This window comes from Trachurus japonicus, chromosome 18 (genome assembly GCF_045865225.1).
Source record: "Trachurus japonicus isolate A0001 chromosome 18, Traja_1.0".
NCBI lineage: Eukaryota > Metazoa > Chordata > Actinopteri > Carangiformes > Carangidae > Trachurus > Trachurus japonicus.
Window position 1 is genome coordinate 17,914,469 of NC_140924.1, and position 16,175 is coordinate 17,930,643.

The 16,175-nt window shown below is 41.3% G+C and overlaps 1 protein-coding gene across 1 annotated transcript in view; it reads right to left on the reverse strand.

Annotated features, from left to right (window-relative positions):
* Positions 1-16,175, reverse strand: part of actn3b (actinin alpha 3b) — a 37,879-nt gene that overhangs the window by 6,491 nt on the left and 15,213 nt on the right. Inside the window, exons 2-13 of the mRNA XM_085759904.1 lie at positions 9,752-9,866; positions 9,024-9,143; positions 7,998-8,084; positions 6,235-6,322; positions 5,924-6,002; positions 5,158-5,239; positions 4,650-4,735; positions 4,396-4,488; positions 3,082-3,312; positions 2,462-2,609; positions 1,490-1,640; positions 169-277 (exon numbers count right to left, since the gene is read on the reverse strand). Coding sequence (XP_085616030.1) covers positions 169-277; positions 1,490-1,640; positions 2,462-2,609; positions 3,082-3,312; positions 4,396-4,488; positions 4,650-4,735; positions 5,158-5,239; positions 5,924-6,002; positions 6,235-6,322; positions 7,998-8,084; positions 9,024-9,143; positions 9,752-9,866 — 1,389 coding nt within the window. The remainder of the gene's footprint in view (positions 1-168; positions 278-1,489; positions 1,641-2,461; positions 2,610-3,081; positions 3,313-4,395; positions 4,489-4,649; positions 4,736-5,157; positions 5,240-5,923; positions 6,003-6,234; positions 6,323-7,997; positions 8,085-9,023; positions 9,144-9,751; positions 9,867-16,175) is intronic.

Below are 16,175 nucleotides of genomic sequence, written 5' to 3' on the forward strand. Positions count from 1 at the left end.
TAATGGTTATGCTAAATAAGTGGAGTCTCACAGCCTAAAAACATAAAGATCTCTAGGTAACTGAATAAGGTCAAAGATTGAACGTTGATTTACGTTAGTGTTAAAATCAGAAATGCTGTTTATCGCTGTTCATTTTCCTTTTAGCTCTGAGTTTTTATCAAACTTTACCTCCAGTGAGTCTCTCCTCTTCTGGGTCAGGGTGCCCAGGTTGTCCCACTGGTCACAGATGCCCTGGCAGCGGGCGTTGACTGTGGCAGCATCATGGTAGTCCAGCTCACTGCAGGAGAGCACAATCAATCAGTCAGCTACACTCATGAAAAACTAAAACATTAGAAAGTCAATGTTTATTCATAATAGTTCCTGTTGAAACTGTGAGTTGATGAAGCTTCATTTTTTTTTTTTTAAATAGTTCAGGGGCCACAAACAGCGCAATTTGATCTCAAGTGGGCTGGACCGGTAAAGTAATAGCATAATAACCTATAAATAAAAAGAACTTTGTTTGTTGTAGTTCATTATTAAGATGTTTACAGTTAATGAACTATCATTTTACAAAACATATCATGAAAAACCTGAAATGTCTTGATAAAAATATGTGCAATTTAAAATGTTCACATTTTTTTGACACCCCTGGTCTAAACGCTACACTAACGGAGGACAACACAACAAATCTCTATTTCAAAATAAACGCATTTGATATTGTATTACTTTAACCTTAAGTGTCAAAGAAATATTTACAACATTTCAATTTTACACAAACGTGGCTGTTCATCCATCAGAGTGACTCTTTACCTCAGTCTGATCATTTATTACAATCAGTATTACATGTTTAACTCAAACCAAACACATGGGAACATTCAAAGAAAGTGTTTTCCAATCAAAATCTCCCACATTTTTCCATCTTTAATCACTCCACATTAGAATATTTAATAAACACTAGTATTTTTACCCCTCCGTCTCTGCATGTGAGGGGTCATCGGAGAGCGTGTGGCGTTTGAGGACCTACAGTAATACCAGTTTTTGAAGTGGTGATGAGTTATGGGTGGTGGCGTTGCACATACATATTCAGTGTCATGGCAATGAACGCCTGGTATCGTACTGTACGACGTGGCATCAAAGAGATCGTCTCCAAACTATGTGTGAAGCGCCTGAGGAGCGGCGTGGAATAAGGAAATAGTGAGATCAGAGGTTTCTGCTCTTTCATGAACCATCCTTTCATCTCTTTATCCTTCTCATTAATATGCTTTACACTCATCTGTTGCGTCTTTTGTTCTTCACTGCATCCTCCTCTCTCCGCCATTAAGACTCCTGAAACACTTAAGGCGCTCTTCCTCTTCCTCCTCCTCCTACAGTTTCCAAATCAGCTCTCTTGCTTAAAATTAACATAATCTCTCGTCTAATTCCTCGTTCCCTCTCTTTACTTCTCACCATTAGACCTCACACACCCACCAATAAAAATCCCCCCAAAACGTGAACCTCTTCATCGTCTTACTTCAGCTCCTGGGCGATGGCGGCGATCTGCTCCACTCTGTCCTGGTGAGCGGCGAGGTCGCTCTCAAAGGCCTCGTGCTTCCTCATGAGGGCCCTGATCTCCATCAGAGAGGCCGACTCGTAGTCCTTCTGGGACAGCAGGTCCTCCTTACCTGAAAAACACAGATGTACAGATGTATTTTTCAGGCTTTTCCGCAGTTAATTGATAGAATAATCAAAGAGAGACAGGGAATTGGGAGACAGAGAGGGGGAACAAAGTATTGACTGAGGGGGGCTGAACAAATGCATTCCACACTTTTCTTGAACACCATGTATCCTTTTCCTTCCACTTCACAATTATGCGCTACTTTGTGTTGGGGCAATGTGCAAGCAGCGGAAGATTGACGATGTTCACCATTAGTAATTTGCAGTATATTTCTTTTGCACGCAGTATTTCAAGTTTTACAAGTGTGCTCTTGCTCTGAGTTAAGCTACCTCTATTCATTCTTAATGATTATATTGTTATGTAATATTAATAATATGTTTATTTCATAAACATTAAATATAACGGTTATAAAATCGTTGCACTTTGCTTCATGTTTGATGCATGTTGTTGTCCGACTAAGCTGGTTGTCAAACAGTATGCAGCGAGAGTAGCTGCCGCACCCAAAGTCTGTGGTTGTAAAGTGGAATAGTTCAAGGGGTATGAACACTTTTACAAGCCACTTTATAAACCATATAATTTATCATGTTTCTGTGTTTTTATTAATGTTTTATGACTTATTTTGGTTCATTACAGTGAAGAGAAGTTAAAGACTCAAAAAATGGAGGTACAAGACTTCAAAATGTAAAACTTGGCCACCAGGACAGGAAATAACTTCTGGCCTCGTTCGTTCCTTCTCTTATTGACCTACTGTCGATCAAACAGATCACTGACGGTCACTATGAGACTGAAAAGAGAAGTGGCCTCTCATCCCGTCACCGTGTCTCCTACCTCCGGTCCACGACTCATGCATGTTGCACTTCTGCTTGAACTTCTCAGCCAGGTGATCGAGTCTCTCCAGACGGCGGATCTCGGTCAGCAGCCACTCCTCGTAGCCCTTCTCCACCTGCTCCAGACCCTTCCAGGCGTTGGCGATGTCCTGCAGGAGAGGAACCGTTATTTTTTTGTTTTGTTTTGTTTTTTTATCAGCGCTCTGATTCACTGAGAGGGAGGAGGAGGATTTTTCTTTTTTCTAACTCGTCTCTGGGACCCATTAGAGTGAATTAATGATTTGGAGGTTGCCTCGCTGACTTGAAGCGTTTTCAGGATGTGATTAATACAAATGTATGCCTTGAGAACTTTTTCATATGTATGTAAATCACTGGGAAATTAGAACCAGACAAATGAAATCAAGCTGAATTAAAAGTGAACTATCTAACCCTTCTCTTCCTGTCAGTTCTGTCTGTCTGTTCCCGTCTTTCTCACTTTTTACTATTTGATGACTTCATATTTCTATGAATCCAACTTTTCAGGAACAAAGAGAACAGCCTTTCATTTTCTGAATGAGGTTTTGAAAGGGATGGAAAGCAAAGGAGGAAGTGACCCCTCCAGTGTGTGCGTGTCCGACTCACCGACACCATCTTGCCCTCGGAGGGCATGAAGGCGGGCCTGTTGCTGAGCCTCAGCTTGGTCTGCAGGGTGTTGAAGTTGATCTCCAGCTGACACTTCTCCTGCACGCGGGGCGGCTTGTGGATGCGGCGGTAGTCACGGAAATCCTCCAGCTTCTGCTGCATGGAGCGCATGGTCTGCTCCGCCACGCGGTTCTCCAGCCAGGGGATGGTGCGGCGGATCCACTCCAGCAGCTGCGGAGATCATTCAAGCCGATCATTCACCGATCATTTAGTTTGTTCTGGTCTTTATATCTTTATAAGGTTTATCTTGTTCTGTAACTGTCTGTCTGTATTGAGTGTTTTCAATGTTACACAAAGTTTACAGTCGTTTCTGTCGGTTTTCAGTTTCAGGCCTTTGACCTTTTATTGATTCCTCCACTAGTCCAAAAGGTCAAGAAAAAGAAAACAAACTGATGTTGGTAACTGATCAGTGTTGGGAATAACGGCATTATAAAATAATGGCATTACTAACGGCACTACTTTTTTCAGTAGAAGTTATTGTTTCCCCATTATAACACTGTTACCGTTACTGACAGTAAAATGTGCCATTACTTGCCTCAAGAAGTCACAAAATAATATACCTCTTAAACAGTACGTTATATACGCTTTTTTTCAGTCCATCAACTGGTCCGAAAAAAGCCGTTTATCTGGAACTAACCGACTTACTCAGTATCCCTCCACACAGACGGACGTTGCGTAGCCTGGCTGTGCAGAGGGATACTGAGTGAGTTGGTTAGTTCCAGATAAACGGGAGGTTAGGGGGGCGAGTCCAAGTAATTGACATGTTTGAGCATTTTATAGTTACTCTTCCTGGTAATGAAATACTTGTATAATGTAGTAACTTTTTGGGGAAAGTAACTAGTAACTATAACTAATTAATTTTTAAGAGTAACGTGCCAAACACTGGTTATTTATGACTCTAAAACTGAAAATAACTTCACAAATGTATTTTATCATATTATTCTTTGGTTATAAGCAGCACTCTGTATATTGTAAATGTTTATTGCTCTCGGCGGCGCTTTTAAAGTTTCTGTTCCTGTGACACTTTGGTCTTTCACTCATCATCACACTATTGATTCGCCTACAGTGGGTTTTTCTTCTTTTTTTTCTTTCTTTTTTTCAGCCGTGTCGTGTAAAGTTGGTGGGAGGATCAGTAAAGTTTAGAGAGAAGCGAGTTGAGTTTAACCTGAGGGAACATGAAAGTGTTGTTGCAGAGGAGGTGGATGTGCAGCACAGACTGAGAGTGGGAGTGTTTGAGCTGCAGCTGTTTCTCACCTCGCTGGCCAGCTTCTCGTACTCCTCCATCAGCTTCTCATTCTCCTGGTTGACAGCCAGCACCTTGCAGATACGGTTGGCAGCTGTCTCAGCCTGAGAGAGAGAGACATTTAATGTCAAATTTACAAGAAGAAATATTGAAAATTCAAACATTTCTCACATGTGTTCATTAGGATTTCTGTCAGATTATATAATAAATTGGATTAGAATATGAGACAATAAGAATATTAGTGTGAAATAAAGGAAATACTGACCTGTTCAGCACCAGCGAAGGCGTGGTAGAAGCAGGACACGTAGGTCATGATGGCCTTCTCATCGGGTTTGGGTGTGTTCACAATATCTGAGGGCAGAAAATAGGTGTAAAATATTATTATTACACCTAATTATATAAATCCTAAGTCCAAAAGTCTTTGAAACAATACAATACAATGATTTAAAATCTTTGTTTTAACAGTTTTAAATACAGAGTGAGGCAAAATGAAGTGAAGAACATGATGATTTACTGTGACTCATCTCAGATTGTCCAACAAAATATCTCTGGAGTCAGAACATCAGTGTTTCAATAGATGCTTTTAAAGTGATTTTAAAATGCATGAATGTTTTATGCAGATGAACTTCAGACATGAAGGAGTTCTCGTCCTTCGACCATCTGCCATCACGCTCTGTGCTGCGGTGGAGGTCATCCGTGTGTGATGATGACGCTAGTTCCTCCTGAGGTTTTTCTCTGCCTCGTTGTGGTTTCAGGATTTTGTTCCTCCTCACCTTCAGCGTCCAGCATCTTGGGGATGTCCAGGAACTTCTCAGCCACTTCGAAGGCGGTGTTCAGGTTGCCGATGGGGTCGTCCTGCAAACACACAGAGCCACTGTCAAACATGGCTGAACAAGTGATAACAGCAGCAGAAGAAACATCACCAGAGAGAGAGAGAGGAAGGAAACTAAGATTCAGTGTGTGAACTGGCAGCTCCAGAGAGAGATCGAACAAAGCAACATTTCAATCTCCAGAGAGTTTTGGCAGCTGAACAATAACTGTGATGATCCCATTTCTGCTGCTGTTGTTCGCTCTGTTGTTTTTAATCCAATACGTCAAAACCATTTCAGATGGGTGCTGTCATCCGACAGAAAAGGAACAACAACAACTCTGGACTAAACAAATACTTTTCTTTTTGCGATATCTTTGGCAATTGTCAAATGAACATTTGGAAAATCTATTTGCACCCGACATTGGCAGCAAAGTGGTTTTGACATCCAATTTTAAAAAACCAATATGTGTTCAACAACACACTGATAAATGATGTACACTATTAAAACTCCAGATATGAACCACCAGCCTATAAGGCAGAGCAGCCACCACATTTAATCCTACTGTATGTTTCATATCTACAAAAAGATTTGATAGTGCTGCAACAATAAAGTTAATAGCACAAAACACAAGACGAAAGAGTAACAAGACTCACGGTATTAAACCATGATTCAGAACAAAGAGAGAAAAACTAGATCGGTGCAGGAAAAGAAGAAGAGGAGAGGGCACCTTTCTCAGTTTGGAGTAGTCAATGAGGTCAGGTCTGTGTCTGTGGATGAGGGCGCACAGAGCCAGGCCGTCCTTCCAACTGAGCCACGACAGGAGGAAAGAGAGAGAAGACATGAATAAAAAGAGTGAGAGGAAGGTGAAGAAAGAATCACGAGACAAAAGCAAAATGTATGAAGTAATAAAACAACAAGGAGAGAAAGACAGTGAGGAGGATTATCACAATGTTGTCACAAAGACTTGTAATAAAACAGAGGAGGAAACTCTTGGTTGCAGTTCTCTGGTCACGCCACAGTTTGGCGCCGTCGACCCACCTGATGTGGAAGTTCTGCACGTTGACGTTCCTGTAGGGGGCAGTCTTCCTCTGGCACCACAGCAGCAGACCCTCCTTAGCAGAGGTCTCTGCAGAGAGGCAGGGAGGGAGAAGGTGAGCGTTTTAGAAACACGTTATACTGTAACCAAATGTTATTCTTTAAAAAAAAGAAGAGAAGTGGAAGAGGAAGCAGGATGAAAGAGACGGTGACAGTTTGATGAATAAACAGAGACACATCAGAGGAGAGTTAAAGTGTGTGATGTAAAGAAATCTTAAAGGAGATGCAAAATAATTACAGGATAGTGGGTTTGGATGACAGATTTCCCTGCTTATTGGTTGCAACCTTTATTATTAGGGTTGAACTAGTGGTTTAAAGGTTTACACAGACTTTCCTGGGGTTAGCAGGAGGCCGTCGGTGACAAAGGAAGTCAGTCAGTCTATATCACATCAGATGATATTGAGGAGCAGGAGCAATAAAAAAATTGAGTGAAAGAAGACGGCCTTGAAGGTGAAGGTCGGAGGTGTGAGGAGGGGTGGGGGTGAACGAGGTCCGAGGCTTTATGAACAAGGATTTATAGTGAAGTGACCTTGGAGGAAGGTCGGGGGGGAAATTTGTTGGATGGATGGAATAAAAGTGAAGTGATTTACAGCACGAACAACGAGTGATGAGTAAATCACTCAGTGCAGGAAATAAACAGCAGTAAACTCTGAGGACACGGAGGCCTCGCTGACCTGGGATCAGGTTCAAACATGTGACTGGTGTATGAAACTCTGTGTGTAAATAGTGTGAACAACATGGATGTGTTTTTGTGTGATGTTGTTTGTGAAAGTGTGAACTTTCCTGACTTTTACTCTACATGGAGACAGAAGAGGTTTTCAGTGTGCGTTTGTTTGTGAGAGTAGATTAAAAAAATCATGTGAGAAACTGATTTTTTTCCCCGAAACTTAGTTGTGAAACTCTGAGTGACACAACAAAGAGAAACTGGGCTCATATGACAAACATAGGGATGAGTCGGCTGTCAGTTTTTATCAGAAATTGCCTTTTGGTAATAAAGGGAAATGTTGTGAATGCTCTCATTCCTCTGTGGACTGAATTTGATACAACTACAACTAGCAGCCTGGTAGCTTAGCTTATCATAGCCTAGCATAAATCACCAAATACATTTTTTATGACACTTTTTCATTTCAATTTTGGCCCTTTGCTATTTAAAACCTGTTTCAAGAGTATGTCAAAGAACCTTTCATTTCCACTACTTCCTAAATCCATGTAGATGTAGTATGTATACCTATGCCTGGGTGTAGGCTATTCACTGATTTAAAATGATTGTGTTTATTTCAGTTGTTGCTAAATAATCGTCATCCATTCTGAGACGTTGAGCTTCGTAGCGACTGTAGCTCACAGAAGTCTTTGCTACAGGTCTGATGGAAGTGAAACCCCAAAAATAAAATACTGCACATCCTATTGAAGCACTTTAAGTTCATAAATATGTAACTTCTCCAAAAGTCTGAAATTGGACACAAAAACACTGTGTATATTTTCCTGTTGTAATCCTGTATCCTCATTGTTAATTGTTCATTTATCTCTTGATCTAAGGTCACAGGTCAAGTATTTTCACATCACGTTCGATGCATTTCCTCTTCCTGTAAATCTATTCTCTAAAAAACTCCTCCAACATGATGACGTGTGTGTTGCATGCTGCAGTTGTCCTTAATGTGAGATGAACACACTCACTGAAGTTAGAGTCAGTTTATGTAAACACACACCTTCCACAGAGATGTCCTGGATGGCAAAGCGGAGGATGATGGTCCAGATCATACCGAGGGTCATCTTCACATTACCGTCGACAATTTCTAAGGAAAACAAACAAACAGACAAACACATCGTCACTCGGGGCAACAGACACAAAATGTTTACAGCCTTAAACCTCAGACCCTTCACTTGTGTCTGTCTCTGAGGTTAGGAGTTTAATTGTATGCCGTTAGAAGGTGTTGCTGTTGAGACAAATTGAATTTCACGCAGCCTGAAGGCTCAGTAGAAAACTTGACTGCAATTAGAGTGAAGAAAATTGAAGTCTCGCAAAAAAATCCACCGACTGCTTTTGAAGTGTTGCGACGTGAATGTGAAGCTCTCAGCGTGTTTTCATGAACTCACAGTCTGAGCCGTTTTTACCCCGCTGAGTGTTTAGTCGATTTTAACCTCAGAGTCAAACACATTCGGAGGGTTATCACACAAAATCTGCACATGAAAATACAGCAAAACAACAACGTCTATCATCAGTGTGTGTTTGTTTTTCATAGAAACTAGTATTTATCTCACCACATTCCTGTGTAAACATCTATTTATCCAATAAATGCTGTTTTAAATGCAAAATATCATTGATTTCGGAGCTTGTTTTTGTTCTTTTATCAAGGATACCCTTTCTATAAAGCATCTGAAAAACTAAATTCAGAGTCAACAGATTTCATACAGGATTGCTTCCAACTTATATGGTTACTTAGAGTAAATGAAAATATTTAGAATAAATCAGAAACACTTCTGCGTCGCGGCCAAATTCCTCGTCTTTGTTCCCAGTTGGATGAACTGTCGTTTACTTCCCCGTCACTGCCAGCTCATCTGAATTCTCCTGACGCTGTGAACTTCAGCAGCCATCTGCTGCTCAGAAACAGGTCCAAGGGAAGCAAATACTTTCCCCGACGTTGTTGTATTAATTTAAAAAAAAAAAAAAAAAGGAGAAATGAAAAGCGTGAGGAGGAGGAAACAATGTCAGGGAGGACGGACGCGGCTCTCACCCTCAGCACCGATTGACACCAGCTTGACCCCCTTGCTGCAGATGAAGTCCAGGGCTTTGTTCACGTTGGCGATCTTGTGGAAACGCATCTTGCCTTTGTCGGGTTTGGGCAGCCTCTCGCCTGGAAAGATGAAAAGAGTTTCATAATCAGCTCATTTGATGATATTGTCAGTTTTTTCGTCGCTCCAAACTGTGTATCTCTGTATCTCTTTGGCTTTTAAACACACAAAACTAAACATCTGAAGAGGTCGCCTCCTATTGTAGAGCCGCGAAAACGAAGATTAAACAGTAATGAAGATAATTATTTCGTCATGGGTTTTGTCCTTCTGTACATCTAGAGTATAATTATTAAGCTGGGGCTCACATAAAAACAACATTTCATTACTTAGTTTTTACCTTATCATATTTTTACCTTCATTTTCACTAACAAATAAGAGTTTTTTCCTGAAAGACTGTGCTGGATCGTGATGTCACACCATGCTAGTGAGTGAATTTTTTCTCATAAATGAGAAGATTTATGGATAAAATGATGGAATACAGAATAAAATATCATGTTTTATTATAAGACAACATGAGAAGCTTCTGATGTGATTAAGAAAGAGATTGAATGTGTTTTCCAGGCAGCATTGCATCATGGGTGACCAAAGTATATCACAGACATTAGCTTAATAAACGAACATGAAGATGTGTGTATGTCGGTATGTGTGTGTGTGTGTTGAAGAGATCTACCTGAAATGACCTCCAGCAGCAACATGAGTTTGAGGCCATTTCTGAAATCCTCTTCAATGTTCTCAATCTGTGTCCCAGCCTTCCTCAAGTGGGAGTTGCACCAAGCTGTGAAAGTCTGAGAGAAGAAGGAGAAGAAGAAAACCAAGGTTACACTGTCACCTCTCTGACGGCGTGAGAAACGTTCACACAAACCGACAGCACGCACGTCACCTGCTACACACACACATATACATACTATACACAGGTCAATATTTCCCTCAGAGAGCAGAAGTGCTGAGTAAAGCCTGAACTGTCCACTTCCATTTGTGACCTTGTTCTGACTGTGGCTGCTGACGGTGATAGCGCACAAACACACACACACACACACACACACACACACACACACACACACACACACTATGATGTCAGTCTGACGACCACTAGTGATTCAACAGTCGTCACACCGACTGCTGGTTTACATTATTATTCTACTTTAGTTTATTCATGGGCCCTAGCTTGTGGACAAATGGGAAAAACACTGTATCATCTCAAATATTTTATGTTTAACATGTTAACGACTGCACTTATGAATCACACTCATAAAATATAAAGTTTGTAGTGTGAATGAATACAAGAACAAGAAATACAAATAACTCAGCAAATGTTTATTCTAAGCATCAGTGATATAAATAGAGAGATACACATCTGGCACATCAGGATGTATTCAAATGCACATCTTGGCTCTTTTTGGTTTGACTCAAGAAAAATGGATGAAATTTGTAAAAAGATAAAACAAAATGAGGTGAACAAATAACAAATGACAAATAAAATTGGGCCACATAGATAATGTATTGTTTCCAGCCCTTTAAATTGAAATATTCAGTGCTTTTCTCTATCAACTCAACAGTAAATTGAATATTTGTCTTTCACTCTAGGGACAAAATATAATATTTAGATTTCATTTTGCAATTTTTATTCCGAATTAAGACTGATCGTCAGCGTAAGGAAGTATTCATCTATTTGTCGCAGCCTTACTCTGTTCATTTGAAAATCATTTACTGCCTGGAGTTGTTTTTTGTTTTTTCTCCTTATCAGGTGTGAGTTTATTTTGTGAAATGGGTCGAGGGAGGAAGCCGCTGTCAGTCAGGTCCCATGTTTGACCCCCTCCTCACTGCTGCATCTCTGAAAAGCCAGATATCTCATTTTAGAAAGCAAACTGTTCATTAGGTGATGGCGCTGCTGCTGTGCGTAATGGGCAGCGGGCAGACAGACGGTGATGTAAATGGCTCTCAGCCACTGAGTGCTTGCTTTTCCCTCTGTCTGTCTGGAAAATTGCCTAATGGCGTCAGTCATGCACGTCGGGGACAATTCAATTGGGTCCATCAGGCCGCTCAATCAATCGCTGAATGGCATTTTGAGAGGCTTTCATGGCGTTTAGCTTCAGAACGTGGATATGGGGAAGAGTGTGTGTGTGTGTGTGTTGAAACTCAAGTGTGTGTGTGTTAATGCTGCTACTGTAGAGCCCAAACTTTGCCAGGGTTTGGAGCATGTGTGGGTGTAGAAGCAGAATAAGTACATGAGCTGAATAACTAACTACAGATGATAGTGTGGGCGGAGTGAGGAGAGGGAGAGAGAGAGAGAGAGAGACAGAGAGAGAGATGTAAATTAGAAATGAAACAGGGTTTGTGCTCGGTAGGTGAGAGCATAAATGTTACATTACAGCAGCGTGGAGCGCATTAAACAATCCAGAAATGAAAACGCACAAGTCCATGAACAGTACGTGGGTGTATGTTAATGACTGTGTGTGTGTGTGTGTGTGTGTGTGTGTGTGTGTGTGTGTGTGTGTGTGTGTGTACACTGTGACGTCTGCTCTGGAGCGTGACTGTAGATCTACATGGGTGGACAGAGGAGCAGAGCAGCACAGACACACACACACACACAGGAAGAGGAGAGACAGATCTGTACTGGAGATAGAACAAAACACTTTCTCTGCAGATGAATATCTTTGTGTTTTGGACTGGTGATGAAACAAGACAAGAACTCTACTTCAGAGATCTTTTTTGTGCAAATAAATGTATGTATGACGCATGTAACTGTGCAAAAGTTTAAGATTGACGGCGCAGCGTCGAGTCCTGCGACAGGTGGTCTGACCCTGAATTCAACATCATCATGGAGACACGTGAAGAAGAAACACTGAGACACTGTGACACTAGAAACCTTCAGAGAACTGAATGTGATTAATGACTCAACACACTTGGAACCGAGCGCTTTAAAATCTCTGCACACCAAGGTTTCTATGTGTGTGTTACACTTTGTACGAAGTTACCGGTAACTGATAATTTAATACTATTCATGTCTTTTATTTTGAAAGAATCTTCAATTTAGCTTTAGGCTCTAACAAAGATTTGTGACTAATTACAGAATATGTTCTACCATAATTATAATGAGCCCCGCCTCTTCAAGCTACAACATTAAATGATGTTCTACTATAAGATACTACGACATCATTAACTGCCAAATTAATACTTAATACTTTTATTTTGAAAGATTTTTCACTTTACCATAAGGCTCTAACACTCAGAGCTTCAGGTAGCCAACTCTTCTCATAATTTTGAGGTAATTTGAGTACTTCTATTCTATACAACTTTACATCAAATATACAGTATATAGTACTTGTACTAAAACATTCATCAGTCAATAATAATTACTTGATATTTTGTAGATGATCATCTTATTATGATCATTTTATAAAGATATATTACTAATTGGAGAATATGTGCTGCCCCGCCTCTTCAAGCTACAATAAAACAAAATAATTCTTACACGTGAATGGATCGGTAATAATAACCCAACACTATCAAACAGCACATGTGCGGTACTGCTTTATACTGTTGCACTGGTATTTCACTTTGAGAATCCAAATGCCTCCTGTTTGGCAGCAGCTGATGGAAACACGCCAACTCGTCGACTTTTTTTTTTTTTTTTTACATTTGCTTAAACAGTTGGAAAACACGCGGACGGAGCAGCGGTTTGTCCTTCCTGTGAGACATTGTGAATTCAAGCTTGAATTTAAAAGGCCAAGGAGAGAGAGACACTGTAGAAAGAGAGGCAGCGAAGTGAGAAGTGAGAGGAGTGACAGGAATGCCCCGGCCCCGGTGTAATTCGATGTACGGGGTCTGGAGAGGAGGAGAAGAGGCCGCCTGTCCGACCAGCCGGGGTCCCAGCAGGTGCTCAGCTCCTTTGCCATGCATGACCAAATTTAGACAGACTCCTAATCCAGCACACGCAGGCCACCGGGCCAAGGAGGAGAGGAAGCAAGAAGGTGAGCGAAGGAGGTGGAAGAAGAGGAGGAGGAGCAGGGAAGAAGAGGAGGAGGGGTGGGGGGCTAAATTAGGTAGAGGAGGAGGAGAAAAGACTGAAAAGTGGAGGGAGGGCAAGAAGAAGAAGGAGGAGGAGGAGGAGGGGGAGGCAGTGGAGGCTAAATCGGGTTGCTATGGGACACCACCGGACAGCTGACAAGGCAGGATTCCTGAGGTGAAGTGTAAGCGTCCAAGACGGAGAGAGAGAAAGAAGATCAGGGGAGGGAAGAGGAGAAGAAGGGGAGGAAGGAATGGATCGAGGTGAATGAGGAGATATAAAAGAATGAAGCTGAGAAAGTGTGTGAAACCCGAGCGGAGCCGCGCTGACATCAAAGGAAGAGCCGCCAGAAACTAAACCGCTGCTCCCTGAAATCCAGGATTTAGTTAACCAGATAAACCTGGAGATACGAATGTAATCCCAAATTCATTAACGCATTAGAAGGATAAATAAAACAACAACTGCCCTGTGTACCTGTGTCAGCGGTCAACACATCTGTCCCCCTACATCTGTAAGGCTCCATATCACTGGTGGTCTACAGAGTCCACTACCATGAAGTCACCCTTCCTCCTCCTCCTCCTCCTCCTCCTCCGCTGTCTGTCCACACCTGTCGGTCTGGTCTGGTCTGGCCTGGCCTGGCTCAGCTCGGCCCGGGCCTCTCTACAGGTCCCTTCTTGTAAAAGTGAGGTCACGTTAGCCCAGGACCGGGGCTGGATGCCTGTCATAGCTGCGCCCTCCCAGGGGGAATCAGGGCTGCTGACCCTCAATACAGCTGACATGCACATACACACATGTTCCTACTCACACACACACGCACACACACACAGAGAGAAACCATTTGAAGTGGCTCACAGCTCTTAATAATGTCAGCTAGCTCGGCTGTCCGTCAAAAGAGCTGACGCAACCACCACAGCGCTGCCTGGAGTTGCTGCCGCCGGCCTCGGAGGGGAAGTCATGGACGACAGAGCTCAACCTCACAACTCGTCATGTGGTCCGACTCTGAGGAGGAGACACCGACGTCTCTGTCCTTAACTATTGAACTCAACAGCCTTGCAACATGATGGTTTTACAGAAGAAAAATCTGAGTTATTATTCACAGTTTGCAACTATCAAGGATTTTTCTTTTCAGGGGAACTGTATGGAGAAATTGATTTTTAAAAAAGTGAATATCTGACAGTAAAAGATGGCGAAACACTTCTTTTTTTTGCAAAAAGTTGATGAATGCTCATCAAAATAAACTGAAGAAAACAACCAATTAAGGTAACACTTTATAATAAGTACACACTGTTAAGCATTAGTTAAGCATTAATAAATACTGAATTCTTAATTTATAACACATGAATACTCATTAGTTTGTAGTTTAAACACAGTTAGTGCTCATTTTTAACTGTGTTTATAAACTACATACTAATGAGTATTCATGCATTACAAATGATGAATTCAGTATTTATTAATGCTTAATCGTGTGTACTTATTATAAAGTGTTACCCCAATTAATTGCAAGAAAATTTGTTCATATGGTGACTGAAACAAAGTTAAGTTTCTTTGAATCCATTTATGACACAAATCACAGCAGATGAGTAAAAATAAAATCACAGGTATCATGTAAATCTACATTAGGATTTTAATACTTGTCATTTAGATGACAAGTATTAACTTTTTTTTCAGGATAATTTCATTTAGAAGATCCTAGTAGGGCCTAAGTGTTAAAGTGTATTATTTATTATGTATGTTTTACAAAAATCTAAGTGAAAGCATTATGTCTTTGGAACATTATGAGTCATTATAAAATGATATCTATAAAATATCACAAGCATCATACAGCATTTAGACTATGTGATGAATGAATGTGTGTTCTTGTTACTTTTGGGAAAAGTTTCCTGAATTTAAACAGAGATCAAAACATAGTTGTTTGTTGACACTGAAATCTAAATAGTGATAAAAATGTGTTTTTTGTGTTCATCATTTCATTTGTGATCAACTTTGAACAGAGGTTTGGATCTAAAATAAATCTCTATAAAATCCGGTCGAGGCATGAACCCAAAACATGAAGCACTTTGCTGTGACATAACTTTGACCACAGAGCAGAAACAAAATGGCGTCCCGTCGCTGAGCTGTCTTTCCTCACACTCTATTGTGCCAGTCCAACACATTACACACACACACACTCACACTCCCTGTGGACACACACCTCAGCTGTGGCTGACCCGATGATTAGCCTGGCGTGAGTGTTACTCCAGCTATGTCAAGGTGCTCTTTACACTTGCGCGGCTCTCAGACCGTCCTCCTCTGACAGAAATAATAAAACGCCGCGCCTCACACTTCCCACTAATGAGACGAATAATTAGACTTTCATTTACACCTGACCTCTCCACAATGACGTCCCCTCGCTGGTGTCCAGTCTTTGTCCACAGAGGAGCGGAGCGTACGCACAGACTTAATTACAAAAGTCTCCAGTAGCCGATTTCACTCGTTGGCGCCTCTGATCAGAGGCGGCCGGGCTAATTAGGGAAATGTGCTGCCGGGGTGTTTGTGAGGAATGAAAACACAGATCTGGCTCACTAGGAACGCTGCCTGCTCTTAATCCTGTAATCTCTGCACAGATTTATACCGGACTGTTGAAGATTTGTTGCTTTTTTTTTTACTCAATGCAGAAAGATACTGTAGAGAGAACAAACTGTGCATGTGCATGGGCCAGAAATGCTGTTAAAACTCAGCTATTACACACTTTATTCAGCCTGTGTTGTTGTATTGAGGCGTCTTAAACAATCATCATGGACGAACAAAGGGCACTTTCATTTGAGCTTTGAACGATAAGCCTCTAACCTCATTCTTTAAAGTCCAGTTCATTAAAATAAAAGCCCTGATGCAGCACTGACAGCTTCTCTATTTCATTCTCGTTTCTTCCGTCTTGTTCTGTTAATCCTCCAAACATTGACAAGGTGTACTAGCACCATGCTGTCCACATACTTTCTCACTATTTCTAATATACAGGTATTTATTTATGTCTCAGTGCTGGTGTAAAGATAGTCGGCCTGCGAGGCTGACATGGTTGACTCCACTCACACCTGTCCACTACAGCTACCTT